The 19,786-nt window shown below is 49.4% G+C and overlaps 1 protein-coding gene across 2 annotated transcripts in view; it reads right to left on the bottom strand.

The window, feature by feature from the left end:
* Positions 1 to 19,781, bottom strand: part of MORN5 (MORN repeat containing 5) — a 30,260-nt gene extending 10,479 nt beyond the window's left edge. Inside the window, exons 1-4 of one of the 2 annotated variants that reach the window (XM_043567495.1) lie at positions 19,615 to 19,777; positions 15,997 to 16,144; positions 14,282 to 14,393; positions 10,496 to 10,627 (exon numbers count right to left, since the gene is read on the bottom strand). In XM_043567495.1, the coding sequence (XP_043423430.1) occupies positions 10,496 to 10,627; positions 14,282 to 14,393; positions 15,997 to 16,144; positions 19,615 to 19,661 (439 nt within the window). In that variant the 5' untranslated portion in view covers positions 19,662 to 19,777. Of the gene's footprint in view, positions 1 to 10,495; positions 10,628 to 14,281; positions 14,394 to 15,996; positions 16,145 to 19,614 lie in introns of those variants that run through there. The other variant, XM_043567496.1, reaches the window with a different exon arrangement.
* Between the last annotated feature and the right edge of the window lie 5 nt (positions 19,782 to 19,786).

The following is a 19,786-nucleotide window of genomic DNA, read 5'->3' as shown; positions in this document are numbered from 1 at the left end:
ACTCTGCCCTCTGTAGGCAAAATTCTGTGGGTGGGTTCACGTGTATGTCTCCGGGGAGTTCTATAGCTTTGACTGGCTCTCAGACGGGTTCAAGATTCAGAAAAGGCCACAGCCTATCCTAGTCCAGAGTATGGCCTCTGGTGTCAGAGAGGCCTGGGTTCAAATTCTGAGTCCTTCCTTTACTAGCTGCATCTGTCAGTGAGCCTCAGTTTCCCCAGCTGCCAAATAGAGGTGATGATATATTCCTCAAAGGATCAGGATGTGGCAAGTCCCTGGTCCAGGAGAGGCTTTCAATGCTCATCACTTCCCTTCCTCCCCTTTCTGCTTAAAGCAGATGCCCGAGTCTGCTGGCAGGGATGTGTGATCTGTGCAGGCATTTTATTTGGCAGTTACAAGTGTGATATTATCCCCCCACAAAGCTGTCATTATGGCGCTGCTAACAATACCACAGATAAGGCAGGGATGCCCCTGCGTGCCAGCCTCCAGGTGATTATAACATTTGGGCAAATTGCCTTTTGTGTCGTGGAGAGATGACGGCGGGAGGGCCTGTGCTGGAGACTCACTGGGCCATTTTGCCGAGACCACAGGAGAAGCATTGTGGACAGGCAGCCGCGGTCTGCTGTGGAAGGAGGCCTGGCTGCCGGTGGGAGCGGGGCCCCGGCAGGACACTACCACGCGTGGGCTGAGCAGGCCCGGCAGGTGACTTACCCTCCGCAGGTCCTAGGTTTCTCACCTGTCAGGTGAAGACAGTGGCCTCGAAATTAGTCTTGGTTTGTCCGTGGCCCTGAAAGTCTTGCTCTTTGGCCAGTTTTGGAGCAAAGAAGTGGGCGGAGAACGATCTTAGGGGGAAAAGACCACCACTGCCATGTCACAAGGAAGGTTCCCGGTTCTTTCTTTCTTTTTCTTTCTTTCTTTCTTTCTTTCTTTCTTTCTTTCTTTCTTTCTTTCTTCCTTCCTTCCTTCCTTCCTTCCTTCCTTCCCTTTCTTTCTTTCTTTCTTTCTTTCTTTCTTTCTTTCTTTCTGTTTCTTTCTTTCTCTTTATTTCTCTCTCTTCCTTCCTTTCTTTCTTTTCTTTCTTTCTTTCTTTCTTTCTTTCTTTCTTTCGTTTTTCTTTCTTTCTTCCCTTTCTTTCTTTCTTTCTTTCTGTTTCTTTCTTTCTCTTTATTTCTCTCTCTTCCTTCCTTCCTTCTTTCCTTCCTTCCTTTCTTTTCTTCCTTCCTTCCTTCCTTCCTTCCTTCCTTTCTTTCTTTCTCTTTCTTTCTCTCTTCCTCTTCCTTTCTTCTTTCTTCCTTCCTTTCTTTCTTTCTCTCTCTCTTTCTTTCTTTCTTTCTTTCTTCCCTTTCTTTCTTTCTTTCTTTCTCTTTCTTTCTTTCTCTTTATTTCTCTCTCTTCCTTCCTTCCTTTCTTTCTTTTCTTTCTTTCTTTCTTTCTTTCTTTCTTTCTTTCTTTCTTCCTCTTCCTTTCTTCCTTCTTTCTTTCTTTCTTTCTTTCTCTCTCTTTCTTTCTCTCTCTCTTTCTTTCTTTCTTTCTTTCTTCCTCTTCCTTTCTTCCTTCTTTCTTTCTTTCTTTCTCTCTCTCTCTCTCTTTCTTTCTTTCTCTCTCTTTCTTTCTTTCTTTCTTTCTCTCTCTCTTTCTTTCTTTCTTTCTTTCTTCCTCTTCCTTTCTTCTTTCTTTCTTTCTTTCTTTCTTTCTTTCTTTCTTTCTTTCTTTCTTTTCTTTTCTTTTCTTTTCTTTTCTTTCTTCTTTCTTTCACTAAGAAACTCCAGAACCCGCCCAGTTGCCATCTTTAGCTTTGAGTCAGCTAGACCTGGGGTCAAGTTCCAGGCCTGTGTAACTTCAGGCAAAGCATTTCACCTCGCCTTCTCCATCCGCAAAGTGGGAGTCATGGAGACGACCATTTCACAGGGTTACCGTGGGGATTAGATGAAACAAAATAAAATAAATGGCGCGACATGCTCAAACCGGTGCCTGGAACATAGGAAGCACTCAGGAAATGCTGGTTGTTTTTATTGTCCTGCTTTTCCTCCAGAAATAAAATAAGGTACCTTTGTATCTCAGCAGATCCATTACTTGACTGCCATTTTAGTGACTGCACTGTGTATATTATAAGAATACACCTTGTGTTATTTACTCAGTTCCCTCCTCTTAGACATCTGGGATGCTTCCGATTTTCAACTGTTTAATAACGCCAGAGGAGGAGCACCTGGGTGGCTCAGTTGGTTAAGCGTCTGACTTCGGCTCAGGTCATGATCTCACAGTTTGTAGGTTTAAGGCCCACGTCGGGCTCTGTGCTGACAGCTCAGAGCCTGCTTTGGATTCCTGCCTCCCCCTCTCTCTGCTCCTCCCTCATTCATGCTCCGTCTCTCTCTGTCTCTCAAAAATAAGTAAAAGTTAAAAAAAATAATGCCAGAGGAATGTTGGAAGACCAAGTGTTCGCTCTGCAACCCTTCTGAAGGTGGGTGGGAAGTAGATAAACAATGTTTGGGAGCTCTTCGCCGATGCCTCTTTGGACAGATGACCTGGGAGCTGGCCTGGTAAAGTGGGGAGAAGAGGAAAACCTCTGGAGGCAGATGAGCCCGAATGTGAATCCTGGTTCCTGCCATTTCCTGGGGGAAATTCTCTAGCCTCAGTTCCGAGCCTCCGTTTCCGCACTTGTCAAGCAGGGATCACGGCAACACTCCCCGCTCTCTTAGCTGGGTGTCTGGGGCACGGTAAATGCTCAGTCAATGTCACAGCTCACCGCATCACCATAGCGTGAGGGGGAAGCCAGCCGTCACCTCCCCAAGACTCCAGATCACACAGACCAGGTCTCTTTTTTGGACCCCAATTCATACTCCTCCCCCTGTTGTCCATTTAACTGAGCACACATTCAAATGAGGCTTGTGATCCTGATTTTGAATTCTGTCTGGAACCCACAGGTTCAAACGCAAAGGGGCCCTCTCTGCAAATAATCACTGGTATGTGATATTTTTAAGAAGCCAAGGCCATTGTTTCTGATTGAAGGAAAGTTGGTGCTATTTTGAAGAGCAGAACGATTAAGCGGTGGCGTTATCTCTTTAACCATTGGGAATTATACGCTGTTTGAAAGATTTGTGAGCTCTAGGACATTTGCCAGATGTGCTTGATTCGACATTTCAGACAACAAAGGGGATAATGTTGGCGGGAATCTTGACGGCATTTCTGATGATCAGGATATTCTTTGAGGATGGTACTGAGACCTTTCGGGGAAGAATTTCAGCTTTTACATAAACTAATTTGGGATGCTCACTCTCTGTCTTCCACAAAGCAAATTTAGTTCATTGTTAGTTGTATATGTTAAAATGGTTACGAGGGTTTTTTCCTTTGAATATTAATAATGTGCCTTTCATCTGAGACACTCGCATGGGGTGTCATTAATTGCGGGGAGGGAGTAAGGATTAGTGGTGCAGTTATTTTGCAAATGATTCCTACCAGTAACGTGGAGGCAAGCCACAGCCACACGAAGAGACACACGTACAAACCGCTAACGTGGGCCTGGCTTATCCTTCCTGAGCAGAATGACAGGGACGGGGAGGAGGGTAGGGGTTAATCTCCCAATTTCCCACCATATTAAGGGTAATTATCCCCAGTATCTTTGAATGCTTCCTTATTGGCCCACAGTGTGTAAAGGGCCCTTTATCAAATAACGTAGCATCTCACTTTGGGGACGGTGGTGTTTTTGTCTTAAGACTCTACAATGGACCTTTTCGTTCATTTAGGAACATTGCAGAGCTCCAGCGGGGGGCAGGGCCTGGGCTTCCTGCAGGAACAACTATGAATGAGCCATGGCTCCGTCAAGGAAGGGAGATGACCGTATAAAGAATAAACCAGGACACAAAGCCAAGAAGAACAGAATGTGGGCAAGAGTTGGGTTCGTCTCCGACTCTGTCACCGGCTGCCTGTCTGACCGGGGGCAACGTATCAACCTATCTAAGACCAGGTGTCCTCATTGCAAACCGAGGCTCCTAAGAATGACCCACTTGGGATGGCAGGAAAGAGCAGAGGAGATAAGCAGGTATGGTGCTTAGCAAGGGGCTGGCAAGGGTCCCCTCCATTCCCTGAGCCGTGGATGTTCCGGGAGCGTCCCATGCCATTCTTCCGTGGCCTCCTGTCACGTGCCAACCACAGAGAGGTGTGGAGGACCGTGGCAGGTGGAGAGGAGGGGGAAGGGCATCCTGGGCTGGGGGAGGACATGAGGTAAGAACACAGGTGTGTTTATCGGTGGAAGCAGCTCGTCTGGCTGAGCTGGAACATGGGGTGGAAGAGACAGGACGGTGAAAGATGAGCCGGGAGGCTCTAAAAGCCACAATCAAGGGCCTGCAGGGCCCAGTGTTTCGGCAGTATTTCATTTCCCAAGCAAAACCCCCAAGGAGGCAGACAGATGTGGCACATCCAGGCTCGTTTCTCCTGGCAGCCTCCTTGTCTCTCCAGCACCCAGAGAAACCTCAGCAAATCCCAGGGCCTCCCTCTCCTCCAGCCTGAGTCAGTAATCACCATGATACCAGTCACAACCGCCAACCACAGGCCACGAGCACTGGGCCAGGTGTCTTACACACTTAATCTCATTTTCCCTAACCTCCAGATTAAGTACTACTAGAAGGCCCATTTTACAGATGAGGAAACGGAGCCTCCAAAAGGAGACAAGGAATAAGCTAGCCAGTGGTGGATCCAGGACCAGAGGGCGGCCAGAGGTGTGGATTCCAGATCCTGGGCTTTTAACCACCACACCAGGCTCTCTCTCTGATCTCTCCCAGTTTCCCATGGGAGGCAAGTCCTAGCTCTGTCTCTATTTTGCTTCGTGTCTGCTGTATTGATTGGAAATACTGCCTGCATTGAGTTGCTACCTCTCATGGTTCTATGGTCCCAAAGGCAGCCTCAAAGTGCAGGAGGAAGACCACCGGACCTGCAGTGAGATGGGAGCGGGTTTGCATCCAGCCTCACCTCCAGCAGTCTGTCATCTGCCATTCACTACTGGAGACCTAGTTCCCTAACGCCAGGCCACATGCGTTCCCAGCTCACTGGATGCGTGGGAGGTCCACCTGAGATGCAGTGCTCCTGAGCCCAAAAGCTTTAAGGTGGGCACCAGAAATGACTGACGCCACTGGGGCTCTGACAGCAGGGAGTGGTGGGGACCTGGGCGGTACATGCCCCAAGTAGGTACACAGGCCAGCCAAGCACAGACCATGCAGACCAGATTGGGCCAGAGGGTTGCTGTTTTGAGACCTTTGATGCGTAAGCTTTTAAGCTTTTCAATGCTTAAGCAGCTTTGAAAACTTGAGAGGTGTGGAGAAATACAATGGATTGTTTTTACTATTCACAATAATAAGTTGTCTGTTACGTGCCGGGGACTGAATATTGTATAATTTGTTGAAGAATCTGAGGGGCTTGTAGGTAGGTCCTCTGCCTGCCCACCTGCTTTTCTTCCATAAACATTTAATCAGCTCCAAGTCTGGGGACCTGTGTGAGGTGCTGGGGGACCCGGTGATAAATCAGACATAGTCACCTGGTCCTTGTCCTCAAGAAGCTGCTGGTCTAGCGGGGGAGCTAGTCAAATAAAGATGCTTCCGCAGTTATGGGCTAAGTGCTGTTAGGGAGGCTGGTGGGGCATGGAGGAGAGACACCTAACCCAATGGAGCAGGAGACAGAGGGGACGGGAGGAGGTTGGTCAGGGAAGGCTGCTTAGGACAATGATCTATCAATGGTTGGTCCCAAACTTCACGAGGGTTGTGAAATCCATTCAGTGCCTAGCAACCAGGATTTTTAAAATTAAATAGGGACACCTAGGTGGCTCAGTCCGTCAAGCGTCTGACTCTCGATTTCTGCTCAGGTCATGATCTCATGGTTCGTGACTTCGAGCCCCTCATCAGGCTCTGCGCTGACTGTGCAGAGCTTCCTTGGGAGTCTCTGTCTCCCTGTCTGCCCCTCTCCTGCCCTCTGTCTCTCTCCAAATAAATAAATAAACTTAAAAGATTAAAACAGAAAATATCCTAGTACATCATGTGTACAAAGAATACATACAAATGTGTGTGTGTTTGTGTGTACTGGGTTGTGATGTACGTTGCTGCTTACTGTGGGCCTGGGTCCAAAGGTTTGAGAGCCACAGTCTGAGAGAACTCTTGCCTGCTCAGATCCCCAAAGCCCGGCACACGGTGGACACTCAAAGGCCTTTTGGTGAGTGGAAGGATAGATTTAAATTCTCATCCGATTCCAGCGAGCAGGTACATCCTCCCCAGGTAAGAAAGGCATTCTCAAAACCCAAGTCTAGCAAACCCGGGGTTGTCAGGCATGCTTGCCATTCAGCAGTTCGTAGTTCAGTGGGCTAGGGCTTTCCCATCAGGTCTGGGGGGTGAAGCCAGTGCGAGGCAGGGAAGGAGCCGGAGCCTTCCAGAGAGGCCCGAGGGTGAACCAAAGGCGACCCTCCTGCTGGTGCCCTAGCCTGTGACCTCCTATAAAAAGAGCATCCCCGGCCCTGACCCAGCCAAGGTGGCATGCACTTCGTAATAGCAGTGGCTCGGGCCACTCTGTTTATTCTGGGATGGCCTCAGGCACCACCTTAGGCCCGCACGGCCGGCAGCCCTGTACCTTCAGGAGGCCAACAGGAAGCACTGTTTATGGGGGCAGACCAGAATGCAGGGGAGAAAGGGCCCCGGAGAAAACAGGAGATGGACAGAAGTCCGGATCAGTCCCTGGCAGGGTGAGGTGAGTCAAAGGTAATGACTAGGTGGCCATACACGGAGACTCCTTTTAGTGGTTTTCAGGACGCTCCAAGCTCGATCTGTCCTATAATATCAGGACCAAAATACCCCCTGGCTACCTTTCTCCTCCATCGCGGACTCTTAAGGTTGGAAGGACCCTAGGAATTATCCAGCCTGACCCCCTCATTTTACAGATGAAGAGCCAGGGGCCCAGAGAGGGAAGGCACTGGCCCAGGGTCAGCCAGCAGGCAGCCCGAGAGCTGGGCCCGGACTCGGAACCCGGGCCTCTGGCACAGAGCACTGGGGCCCGAATCCCTTCAGGTGCTCCTCTCTCGCCATCTCGCCATCTTTCCGATCTAGTTTTACCCCCTTTGGCCCCTTCCCTATATGCAACCAGAGAAATCTCTCCAAATGATGAATCAGTTACTACACTACCCTCCCTTGTCCCCCCTACTGCTCTTCCCCTTCCCACCCCTGGGGCTTCCTCTCTTACATTTCTTCCCTCGACATACTGTTGTCTCATGCTCCCAAACCACTTGTAGCCCCTAAATAGGAGCGATCTCCCACATCTTATCCTTAGCGCGTGCTGTTCCCTCTGCCTCAAACACTCTTCCCAACCCTGCTGCACGTGTCTGCTCTTGTTTAGGCTTCCCGTTAGATCTTGCTCTTTCCGGGAAACCTTGCTGGCCCACTGACCCTGACCTCCAGGGACCTACTAGGTTCTCTTGTGGCAACCCTGATTTACTGTCGGTTTCTCCTGCTCCCTGAGAGAAGACTCTATGATGCTGCCTAACCCAGAGTCAGAGCCACGGCAACTAACCACTAAGTGTTTGTGGACCAGTCGTCGGTGTCCACCCTTCTCCAAAACTCCTAAGAATGGCCTTCCCTTCTCATGATGCATTTTTAAAGGCTATTTTTTTTTCCAGAGCAGTTTTAGATGCACAACAAAATTGAGAGGAAGGCACAGAAATTTTGTGTATACCTCCTGCCCCCACATATGCGTGGCCTTCCCATTGTCAGCATTCTCCACTAGAGTGGGTGCCTCTGGGGATGCTACACTGACACCTCATAGTCCAAAGTTTACATTCGGGTTCACTCTGGTGCGTACGTTCAACGGGGCCGGAAAAACGTATAACAACATGGAGCCATCCCTGTCGTGTCATACAGAGTAACTTCATTGCCCTAAAAATCCTCAGTGCTCTATCTGTTTGTGCCATGATGCATTTTCAATTTTATTACCAAGCATGGCTTGGTAGGATTCTGGGAACCACAATTTCTGATTCCCTAGTCATGCCATGCCTTTTTTTTTATGCCTCTGTGTCTTTGCATATGCTGTTCCCTCTACATGGAATGCTCTTCCCCAACATCCTTGCTAACAAAATCCCTGCTCATTCTTTAAGACCTATCACTTATGATACCTTTTTCCTGACTGACACCCTGTATCCCAGCCAGGTGGTCAGTCCCCCTCACCCCTGCTCAATCGCCCTTCATCCCCAGGACTTGCCCCAGAGGGAGGGGGGAGGAACTCCCCCCTTAGGAAGAAAGGCGAGAGCATCTTTGCATTTGTATGAAGGCTCCTCCAAACGAGTCACACAGAAGGGCACGAACGAACGTGTTCCGTCTGTAGGACAGAAGAGTAAGTATGGACGCCAAACAACAACCAAAGGGTGGCGGGACTGTGCCAGTGACCGAGCTGCTGACTCTCAGCTCCAAACCTACCATTCTATTCTCACTTTGCAGTCGGGACCGAGCTGTGGGACACGTCTTTGCTCTGCCGGCCGGCCCCCAGTTAGATACTGCAAGGCACGTGGAGGCAGAGGGGAACACGCTCTTTTCTGTGTTGCTGGTTGCTCGCGTCAGTGTCAATGTCAGCAATGCGGCCCAACTCACTTCCAGTTTACAGTTCTCCCCGGGATCCTACCATCCGCTTTATGGCTCTCTCTCCAGAAGCCCCGCTGGGCAGCGGCCCCTCCCCACAGGTCTGAGTTGCTGCTTCTGGGGGGCCCTCTCTTGACCCTCTAGGTTCTAATAGCCCAGTCTCCGGCTCCTCCCCCAGTTCTTGAGGTAGTAGTCGCTCCCTGCAGTTATTTATTTATTCTGTCACCTCGATGCTTTTTCAGTACTCCAATATCTCTTTAACTAATTTCCTGATACGAAGTTCACTCTGTCCTCCTGTCTGGACCCTGCCTGATACAGAGACAGAGTTCCTGCTCACATGGATCTTACAGTCTAGTGGAACAGACAGACGTTCAAGCAATTAATCACACAAATGAGGCTTTAATTACAGTTGAAATAAGTGCTGGGAAGGAAAAGTACAAAGTATATTAGCATATTAATGGCCCTGAGAAGCCCTTCAATAAATGAAATTGTTGAGCATTGTTTCACTCAGTATCTCTTTAGCTTACTCAATCAAGAAACTTCATAGAGAGCCTATTAACATCCAGGAGAATTAGTGTTCTGCAGAATCTACCCTGTCAATGGCAAATGGGAAGTCATTAAAGCAAACTGCCAGGAGACGTGGAATGTGAACATTTGCCACCCTCCCCGCAGTAGCCCCCGGTGGGGTAGCGCTATTTCCGCTCCAGGATTCAGCCAGAAGACCAGCTGACCATTCCCTTTACTCTTACTTCAGCACCACAAGGCAACTTTCTGATGACCACTGACTCCCTGAGTAAATGCCCCTGTAGGGAGAGGAGGCTCTCATCAGCCAGCCCAGGCCTCCTGGTCTCCCTGGAAGTTTCGTTCTGATTTTAGAGCAGGGTTCCTTGACCCGGGTCTTAAGAAGTAGTCCTTAAGACTATATGCAAAATGTGCGCGCGCGCGTGCGTGCGTGTGCATATGCATGTTTATGTGTGTGCACACACATTTTTCTAGGAAGAGGGCCCATTGTTCTTGTTATTCCTAGTGGGACTGTGTCTCTAGGAAAGTGAAAGGTTCCGAATCACCATGTTAAAGGAAAGTGTCCTTACTTGTACACTGGCCTCCTCTGAGTTTGGTCACCATAAGCCTGATCAGCTTGTGTCCGCTCACCAGCTGAGGTCCTGGATCCTCCAAGGTACTCCCATGGCTGAGGGCGCCAGCCAGCATTCTGGTACCACATGGTATCATTCACCTTCTCGACATTTACCTGTGCTATTTCCTCTCTGGAAAACCTCTCCCCATGCCCTGTGGCCAACTCCCAGTTACTCGTTAGGTCTCATTTTAGCTGTCACTTCCTTCTTGAGACCCTCTGAATTTCCAATTCTGGACGAGGTATCCCTTCTCTGTGCTCCCACAGCATCCCTCCCACCTCCCTTGGACTCCCCGCCTTCACCTCTCCCCCTGCCCCAATCTGGGGCCACGTTTTCCCCTTTTACTGGGCTTATTCCATGATGCGATCAACCCTTTCTGGTGCTTGTCTCTTACCTGTCAAAACATACGCTCCATGAGGAAGGGGGTTGGGGTCCAGCTTTGGTGCCTGTAGTGTCTAGCGTTTAGTAAGTGCTCATTAAATACGAGTCAAAGGGAAGCACGCAAAAATATGTACTTTAATCCTTTTCGTGCTATCCTTCTCTGCAGTCACAGTTAACCACAAGTGTCCTTTGCCTCATTCTATGACTGTATCGTACAGACTTGTCAGCCGTAAGAACTCCCAATTGTGCAACAGATAATAATTTTTGGCTTTTATCAGTAAAAGTTTCTTTCTCACCAAATGCACACAGGTGTGCGCACACATATGCACAAACCTATGGGTAAATGAGAGGAGAGAAAACATGTGCCGCAGGGTGTCAGAACGAACATACCTGCATTTCTCAAAAAGCGGTTCCTATAGTCTTTGATTATCCTTGTGACCGGGTCATAGAAGCCATCTCCGCAATCGTAACAGCCTTCAGGGATTTTTCTAGGCGGGTCCATATTGGTGACTTGAGAGATCCCTTGAAAAGACACAGTGGATAATCCGCTCACTACCAAGGCCAAATCTAAACCTGGTCTCCCTAACGTCCACTTTTGGCTGGTTGCTCACGTGAGTATCTGCTACCGCCCTTGGGCTGAACACTCCCGACTCAGAGCAGCAGGAGCAGTGCCCGAGAGCAGCTTCCTGAAAACGGCTCTGTGAGCAGGGTCTTGGGGACTAGACCCGCAACTTCTTTCCTTGACCCCATCCTCCATTGCTAGGGACACCAGGCCAAAGGGCATAGGTTGTGGAGGCAGAGAGACCGTGAGGGTGCATCACAGTCAGCCATGTGGACAGAAAGGCACGTCTGGCAGAAGGATGGAGGCATGAGTCATCAGGCCTCACTCAGGAAACCGTGTGGAGCAGGGCGTATGTAAGGAGAAGCGTAGGAAGAAATGCGTCGGGTGGGCAAGCATCCAGGAGTGGAGAATTTTGACTCTTACCAAAATGACCACAGCAGCTGCCATTTAGTGAGTGACCATCTTGTGCCTGGAAATTCATTAACTCCTGCCAGTGTCATTTAATTCTCACAGCATCCAGTGGCCCCATTTCAGGTAAAGAAACTGAGTCTCAAAGAGGTCAAGTAACCTGCCCAAGACTCTCCAGCTAGGAAGCAGCTAGACACCCGGCCGTGAAACCTACAGGTTAATCCGCTGATGTCCCGGGCACCGCTGACAGGACCAGGGGCGTCCAAACCACCAGGAGCTCAAGAGGAGCTGGTGCACCTTGTAGGTCACACTGCCCTGCGTGTTGTGTATCTTGGAAGGCTGAGGCCCGAGTAATGGGTGCAAGGTTGGAATAAATAACTTCTAGGGATCTTTCTAATGTGTGTTTCCTGTAATTCCCTGTTCTCTGGACCGAGGGCTGGATGCCCACCGAGCAGAGCACCATGTTCACGGCTCGTGGCAGGGGGTGGGGGTGGGGGGGTGGGTTCAGTCCTGCGCACAGCTGCTCCTATGTTGGTTAATGATAACCCCTCTGTGTATTATTGGCTAACGGTTACGGAGCACTTATTCTGTGCCGAACCCTCTCCAGCCATTCTCTCCCCGGAGCCTCATGCCAGTGCCGTCTCACAGATACTCAGCGAGGAGGAGGGGCAGCCTTAAGCTTCCCCCACCACCCCCCCCTCCCCCCGCCCTTGAGGCTAAGAGGTGGCTGTCGCAGAGCTCTGCCAAGTTCCCAGTGACGTGGGCAGGCAGTGGGTACTTAGGATAAAGCTGCTGTGTTGGGAATTGCTGGAGGAGAAGGAAGGATGCCAGGAAGGTCACCGCACTGCCTACGAGCCCCACCTCTGACAAAACCAGCTGAGTGTCTCCATGTGACAGCTGAGTGTCTGTGGCCAGGGGCTCTCTCTCTGCCTACAGGCTTCAGTCAGGGTGATGAGACCATGACAAAGTCCAGGCCCTGTCATAAGTAGCCCAGGAGGAGCCGTTTACAAGGTTCTTAAGTGGCATCCAGCCTGGCAGCTCCTGGTAGGAAGAGACTGTGCCCTCTGCTCTCAGGCCCCCGGCGGTCCAGCCAGTGTCTGACCCAGAGTAGGTACTCAGGAAATTCAATGTCATTGCCTTAATTCCCACTCCCCCATCTCTCCCTGCTGTGAAGTCAGTATTATCCTCCCTGTGTAACTCTTTTCTGATGCCTACTGTATGCTCAGCAACGTGCCAGGCACTGGGGACACATCAGTGAATAAGACTGACCCCCCGCCCTCGTAGAGCTCAGTCGACTTGGGAAGAGAGACTCTGTGCACTCATGTTAGAGCTCTGGGCACAGCCATGGCTGCTCTGCAGTGTGCCACAGGGAGATCCTGCCTTGTCTGGGAATTCAGGGAAGGAACCCCAGGCTAAGGGGCATTAGGCTGAAACCTGAAGGATGGGAAGGAGTTCTCCGGGTGAAGTGAGGGGTTAGAGCTTCCCAGCAGAGGGAACAGTAGGAAAGATCATGGTCTTTTCAAGGAATAGAGGTATAGCCAGTATGCGAAGGAGGAGAGACTATCCAAGAAAGGCAGGTAGTGTGGGATGAGGTTGGGGACAGCAGCAGGAGCGAGAGAATGCAGGTCATTTTAAGAATTTGGAACCTTATCTTGAGGGTAGTGAGGAGGCACTGAAGAGTATGTGGTGGGGGTGGGGGCGGGGGAGTGTCAATCCCAGTCACGTTCCTCAAAGATGAGGGTAGAGTGACTGCAGAGTGTAGAATGGCCCAGAGTGAGTCAAACCTAGATCTCGGGTAAGCGATTATGTGATGAACAGATGAATGAATATATTTAAGAGGTAGAATCCACAGGACCAGGTAGTTGCTTGTACATGGGGAAAGAAGGCAGGACTCAGCCCATCTAGGTGGGCTGGAGCGACAGTCTCTGAGGGAGCAATCACGGGGGGAGAAGGGGCTGGTGGGGAAGGTAACAAGTTCAGTGTAGACAAAGTGAGGGATGACAAACACAGGTGTTGGGGAAGTTGGCTGCAGGAACCCAGGGCTCAGGGATTTTGATTTCCATTGGAAGCTGATGGTATAAATGAAGGCTTAGAAGCGAATCAGCTTGTTTAGGGATAGGGTACAGAAGGATAACAGAATAGGGCTTAAGGACGGAGAGCCCTGGGAACCCCCAAATTAATAACTGGGGTGGGGGGAAGAGCTGACAATGGAGACAAAGGGAGAGAAGGCTCACCTGATCAACTAACTGATTCAAGGTGACATAGCCACGGTTTGAGCCGGGTTTGATTCCACCCCGGGTGCTTTCTGGAGGTTTCTACCCTCATGGAGGCTGACTTGCCCAGGCTCATCCAGCTATTGACAGGGAATTTAGGACTCAAACCCAGACCTTCCAGCTCCAGGCTCAGTCAACTACACCCCATCATCTCCTAAGTTAGGATTTATTCTTATAATTTGAAAAGTCACTGTCCCACGTGTCATTCTGGATGCATTGTCTCAGCCGTGTCAGAAACTATACTCTTGAGGTGCAGCGGACCTCGCACAAGCCCCTGAGACACAAAGGAGCCCCTTAAGTGGCTGCTCTGAGTCCAGAGTCTAGGCCCAAACGTAACCCTCCATGACGGAGCACGGTTTCTGATGATACGGGGAACGCAGAGAGGAAGACTTGGGCCCCTTGGGAACTCCGCTCCTGGGAAGCATGTCTGGACCCCTGGGCCTCGGCTTCCTCCAATACAACATGGGACCAGACCGGCAGGCACGGCAGGGTCATCTGGAGATTCTGGAGAGCCCCAGCTAGCATTTGATACATGGAGCTCATGCTCCTTCGGTGCTGCTCAATTTCTGTGCTACTGGTTCTAGGAATAACGTGGCTGAGATGGACCGTGCGCCCACCGTGAGCAAGACGTTGCTACAAACCCTATACATGCCTTATCTTACTTTCAACACACTTGTGGGGTGGATGATGCTATCGTCCCATTTCGCAGGAGAGAAACTGAGGCACAGAGCTGTGAACGCCCTGCCTGTGGTCCCCAGCTGGTACAGCGGAGATGTGAGGACTGGTCTTTCTGGCTCTACAACCTGGCTCTTTTGTGTCCTGCGGCCTCTGCTCAATGCCTCCTCTCTTTTGGGTTCCTTCAATAGGCCACGGCCCTTCCTCTTCGTTCCCCTCTCGGTCTGGGTGTGAAGAAAAGGGCGGGTGCCCAGGTACCTGCAGGCTTCAAGCCATAGCAGATCTCGGTGTAAAACCTCCGGTCATAGCCGTCGCAGTAATGCCAGTGCTCGGCATCGTACTGCAGCCCGTCGGAGAAGGTGTACGTGCCCTGGAAGACAAGGAGCATGCGCGCAGGCATGAGGCTGCCCTTCTGCCAAGAAGGACGGATGTCAAGGGGAGAGGTGGCTTTCTTATTGCCGCAGAAGAGAAGTGATAACTATCACAGCCATTATGGCTGTGATGATTAGAAGGAATGGCTACAGTGCTGGGCTCTCTGTGACTGGCACTCAAAATGTGGCAACTCACTGCGCAATGCTGGGCAGATGACCGAGCCCTTGGTTTCCTCGTTTGCAAAACCGCATGATAAGAATATATATGTCATAGGGCCGATTCAATGAGATAGTACTGGCAAAGCATCTAGCACAGTGCCTGGCATAGAGTAAGCATTCAGTCGTAGCTGAAAAGGTCATGGCCATCAGTCATAGCCCTTTGTCCAAACATGTACGTTCTGCTTTTGCTGCCTTAGCGCTGAAGGAATCCCCAGGATGTAGAGGTCGCATTGGCCTGGGCATCAGGAAACATAGATGGAAATTCCGATACTATTAATTCACTGTGTGACCTTGGAAAAGTCATATCCCCTTCCTGGGGCTTAGAGTCTCCAAGCTGTAAAACAAGGAATGTTTCTTAACCTTCTTAAGGTGGCTATTAGTAAAACCAATGACAGCAATAGACCTTTCCTCAGAGAAAACTGTTCTCCCATATAAATCAGGACATTGCACTGGCTCCCTGAACTGTATTCATGGGCCCACAAATACTAGGTGGGATTAGATGGGTCAGATGTTTGTCATGATACCAGTAGCGGTGACAGCAGCAGTTCTATGACCTAACACTGAGTGCCAGCTCTATGCCAGGTACTGAGCAAAGGGCTTACAGATATCACCTCATTTGCATTCACAACCACCCTAGGAAGTGGCTAGTACTATTCTGGCAGGCTAATAACGATTCCCCAAGGATACCCACACATAAATGCCGGAACCTGTAAAAATGTTAACCCTATGTGGCAAATGGTACTTTGCAGGTGTGATTAAGTTAAGGATCTTGAAATGGGGAGATTTTCCTGGATTATCTGGGTGGGCCCAGTATGATTGCGAAGGTCTTTATAAGAGGGAAGCGAGGGGGCCAGAGAGATAGAAGACGAGATGATGGAAAACGCAGAGAGAAGGAGAGGTGATGATGGAGGCGGAAGTCAGAGTGATGCAGGAAGGCAGGAAGCTTCTAGAAGATGGAAAAGGTAAGGAAATGGATTCTCCCGTTCAGCCTCTGGAAGGAATGCAGCATTGCTGACCTATTTTAGACTTCTGACTTCCAGAACTGTAAGGTAATAAATCTATGTTGTTTTAAGGCACGGGGTTTGTAGTAATTTGTTACAGTAGCAATATGATGTACAACTATTGTCCCCAGTTTATAGGGGAATTCGTGGGCCCAAGGTCACACAGTTAGTGGCACAATAGGATTCAAACTCATCATGGCCTCTCCAGGGGCCCTTCTGGATCCAGAGGAGAGGATTCTAGAACCCTGGGAGATCAGTAGGAAGGGAGAAGAGGGAATGGAAAGAGGTGGGCACTGGATGGAGAGGTCAGGGTGCTCCATAGTGGGGGATTTTCCTGTCCAAGGCTTTGCTCTCTGCAACCTCCCCTCCTCAGGCTGATCACCTTCACGGCCAGTCCCTTTTCCCAAATGGCATCATAGCGGCTCCCGTTGGGGAAGTACAGGGTTCCTTGGCCATGAAACATGCCGTCCTTCATTTCCCCAACATACTTTGTTTCGGTAGGGAGGAGGTATTCGGCTTCACCCTCCATCCTGCAAGGACAAAGGGAAATGATTGAACCGTGCATGGCGGCTGGAGGATCAGAGCTGACAGGCACAGGCGAGCAAGTGGGAACCTCATCCTCAGGGTCCTCTGATGTTACCGTCCCAGTAATATTTTGTTCAAAACCAAACTTTTTCTTCAGTTCCCTCAAAAATTAAAAAATGAGAGGGTCTGTGTTGTTGAAGGTGGGGGCGGGTGCAGTTTTGTTGGTCTTCCACCTTACCTATAGGCTGTCCTGGAGTTCACACTTCCCCCGACACACCCGTTGGTTGGCCCAGAGAGGGGAGGGATGTGCCCAAAGCCACACAGCACTGTGAAGCAGAGACTAGGGCCAGGTTTCCTGGCAGCTCGTTCTGGGTCTTCCCTGTCCCCCATGATCAGCCTACCCCTGCCCTCTATACCACTTGTAGAGAATTTGGAAAAGGATGAAACTTAGGAGACATAGGCTTGAATCTTATTTCACCATTTCCTGGCTGTATCATCTTGGAGACTTCCCTAAACCTTTTTGTTTTCCTTCCTTCCTTCCCTTTTTTCCAACAGATATTTCCAGAGCATCCACTATCTATCAACACCTACCATACGTGGTGAGTCTGGTCTGCAGGGTACAACCTGGTCACAACAATGATCAAGGCATACGAAGTAACCCCCCGCCCCTCGAGGGGGCTCACAGTCTAGTGGGGGACACAATGAAGTAAATACATAATGTGTGGTAATTGCCATGTGGGGGAAAGACAGGCGCTTAACAGGAGCACAGGGCAGGGATGCCCAGCTTGACCAGCTGACCACTCATTTCATGTGTGAAAGCGACTGAGATTAATGCCCAAGATCAACTCAGATAATGTATAATGATTTTCCTAGTGAAGGGCCTTCCATGCAGCAAGTACTGAAGAGAGACACTTTCCTTCATTTCTTTGTTCCTGTATTCCTTCTCTATTCCTCCCTGCTAGCTGGAAGTCACCTCTTCTAACTCTGAACTTCTTTAGGCTTTTGTGTGTACTTCCGTTGGATGCTCAGCACTTTCTGCCTTGCGTTGTACTTGTATTCCTTGTATCCCCTATTTCACTGAAGCTTCTTAATGAAGACCTTGGTATCCTTAGTTCTTGGAATCATGATTCTGCTCACACAGGTGCTCTGCAAACATCCGCCGCATAAGGAATGGAAACAGAAGGGTGCAGTGACTGAGCAGATGACAGAAGACAGAAGATGCCACTGTGCTTGAAGCACAGTTCCTGAGCCATGCAGACCTGGGGTCACCAGGCCCAATCCAGGCCTGGCTCCACCTATGAGCCTGTGTGACCTTGGGCAAGCCCCTTCACCTCTCTGATGAGCCCGAGTTTCTCCTCTATAAAATGGGGATAATGACAATACTCCTCCCCAAAGTTGAGATAATTGGATGAAATAATAGCTATGAAACAACGGCAGAATGCCCAATATAGACTAAGAACTCAAAAATGATTTTGCTTTTATTCTACTGCGAGATGTGAGAGGAGAGAGAATGCCTTTTCTCCTTTATCTTTTTGCTTGAAATCACATCTACCATTTCCGTTTCCATCAAAATCCTTCTCTGAGATTAGAACCCTGCTCCCTTTTTTTAAACGGCAAACTGGACATTCATTGTTCAGACCTTCTATAGGCATCTCCAGCTCCCCCCAAATGAAACTCATACTCTCCTCCTCCAGAGCAGCCCCTTCTCAGAGTTCTCAATTTCCACGAATGGTACCAGAATCCTCCAGGTTCAAAGCCTAGAGCCAGGCACTGAGTTGGGACTGGAGGCAGTCTCTGAGTGGGACTGGGAGCCAATCAGTTGCCAAGTCCTGACAATGTAAATTCCCGAACTTATACATCTCTCTCTTTCCTGAAGCCCCACTGCCTCTGCTTTGGTTCAGGGTCCTGCTACCTCTTCCTGGGACAACTATGGGCTCTGACTTGATCTCTCTATTTCCACCCCGCCTCCCTCCCTCATTCTTTCCCTTCTCTTCCTCTCTTTCCTTCCCTCCCATTTTTCTTTTATTCATTCAAGGCAAAAACCCTTCATTATAAATTCAAAGTAAGTTAAAAAGAACAAACAGGGGTGCCTGGGTGGCTTAGTCAGTTAAACGACCCACTGACTTTGGCTCAGGTCATTACACTGTGGTTCATGAGTTTGAGCCCCATGTCGGGCTCTGTGCTGACAGCTCAGAGCCTGGAGCCTGCTTCGGATTCTGTGTCTTCCCCTCTCTCTGCCCCTGCTCACACTCCATCTCTCTCTGCCCCCCTCTCAAAAATAAATAAACATTGCATTTATTTTTTTAAAAAGAAGAGATAAAGATCTCAATCCATAGTGAGGACATGATTACCATATCACAAGTTTCTTTCTTTCTTTCTTTCTTTCTTTCTTTCTTTCTTTCTTTCCTCCTTTCTTTCCTTCTTCCTTTATTTCCTTTTTCTTCCTTTTTTTCTTTCTTTTCTTACTTTCATTCTTTTATGAATTCTTTCAGCCAACATTTACTAAGTGACATATGCATTATGAGGAGAGATAACAGTGCAAAGTAAATTAGATTTCCTAGTGCCCAGCCCTACAAAGGATCTATCCATCAGTGGCTCCTCCCACTCACAGAACTGTGCACAGTACTCAGATCTCTGTATGCCAGAGCACAGACCCACCCTTCCAGCTCTGGCCCCCACTCTCTTTACACTCCGGCCCAACTGAACTGCCTGCTCTTCCCCCTATAAGTCCTCTGAACTATTGCTCATGCTGCTTCCTCTGCCCGGAAACATTCTTCACCTTGCATCTCTACCCACCTAAATCCTACCCAATCCTCAGGGCCCATCTTCAATATTTCCTCCTCCAGAAAGCCTTCAAGGGCAGCCCCAACTGGCCGTGTCCTCTGTAGAAGCCCAGCAGCAGGGCTCCATAGAAAGCTCATGAGCTTTGGAGTCAGACCTGGGTTTTGATCTCTGACCTGCCAAATGCCAATGAGGTGACTTTGAGCAAGTTACATAATTACTCCAAGCCTCACTTTTTCCATCTGTAAAATGAGTATTGTATCTATCTCATAGGGTTGCTGTGGGGAGGAGAGGATTCAGGCAAAGCCACCATCTGAAATTATCTTCCCATTTCTTTGTTTATTGGCCATACACCAACTAGACTGTAAACTCTATGAGAGCAAGGATCTTGACATTTTTTAGTATTTTTTTATCCCCAAATCTAAAACTGCAGATAGCAAACACACACGTATATATGGAATGAATATATCTCAGCTATGCTGCTTATTATATGTGTCCTTGAGCAAGTCACTTTACTTCACTGGGTCTCATTTTTCTTAACTGTAAAATGGAAATAAGCAATCATATCTGAAAGCGTTGTCCCGAAGGATAAAAGGAATAAAGTTTGTGAAAATGCCTGGCACAAAGTGCTTTGCAAAGGCAGCCGTCTTTAACAAGTCACAGATTTAAGACATGAGTCAGATGAGGCCCTTACCTCCCGTCTACATATTCCCCAATGTATTGGCTCCCCGTGTACTCCATGACACCAGCCTCTAGCTTCCAGCGGTTGGGATCCTGGAGTCTCAGTGCGTCCCGCCTCACTATGACAACCAAGATGGGCGGGGCCGGCTCGGAGCCCCGCCCACAGACCCCCACAGGCCTTCCAG

The sequence above is a fragment of the Prionailurus bengalensis genome, chromosome D4 (genome assembly GCF_016509475.1).
Source record: "Prionailurus bengalensis isolate Pbe53 chromosome D4, Fcat_Pben_1.1_paternal_pri, whole genome shotgun sequence".
In the NCBI taxonomy this organism is placed as follows: domain Eukaryota; kingdom Metazoa; phylum Chordata; class Mammalia; order Carnivora; family Felidae; genus Prionailurus; species Prionailurus bengalensis.
The sequence above is the reverse complement of the archived record's forward strand: the minus strand, read 5'-3'. Positions and strand labels throughout refer to the sequence as shown.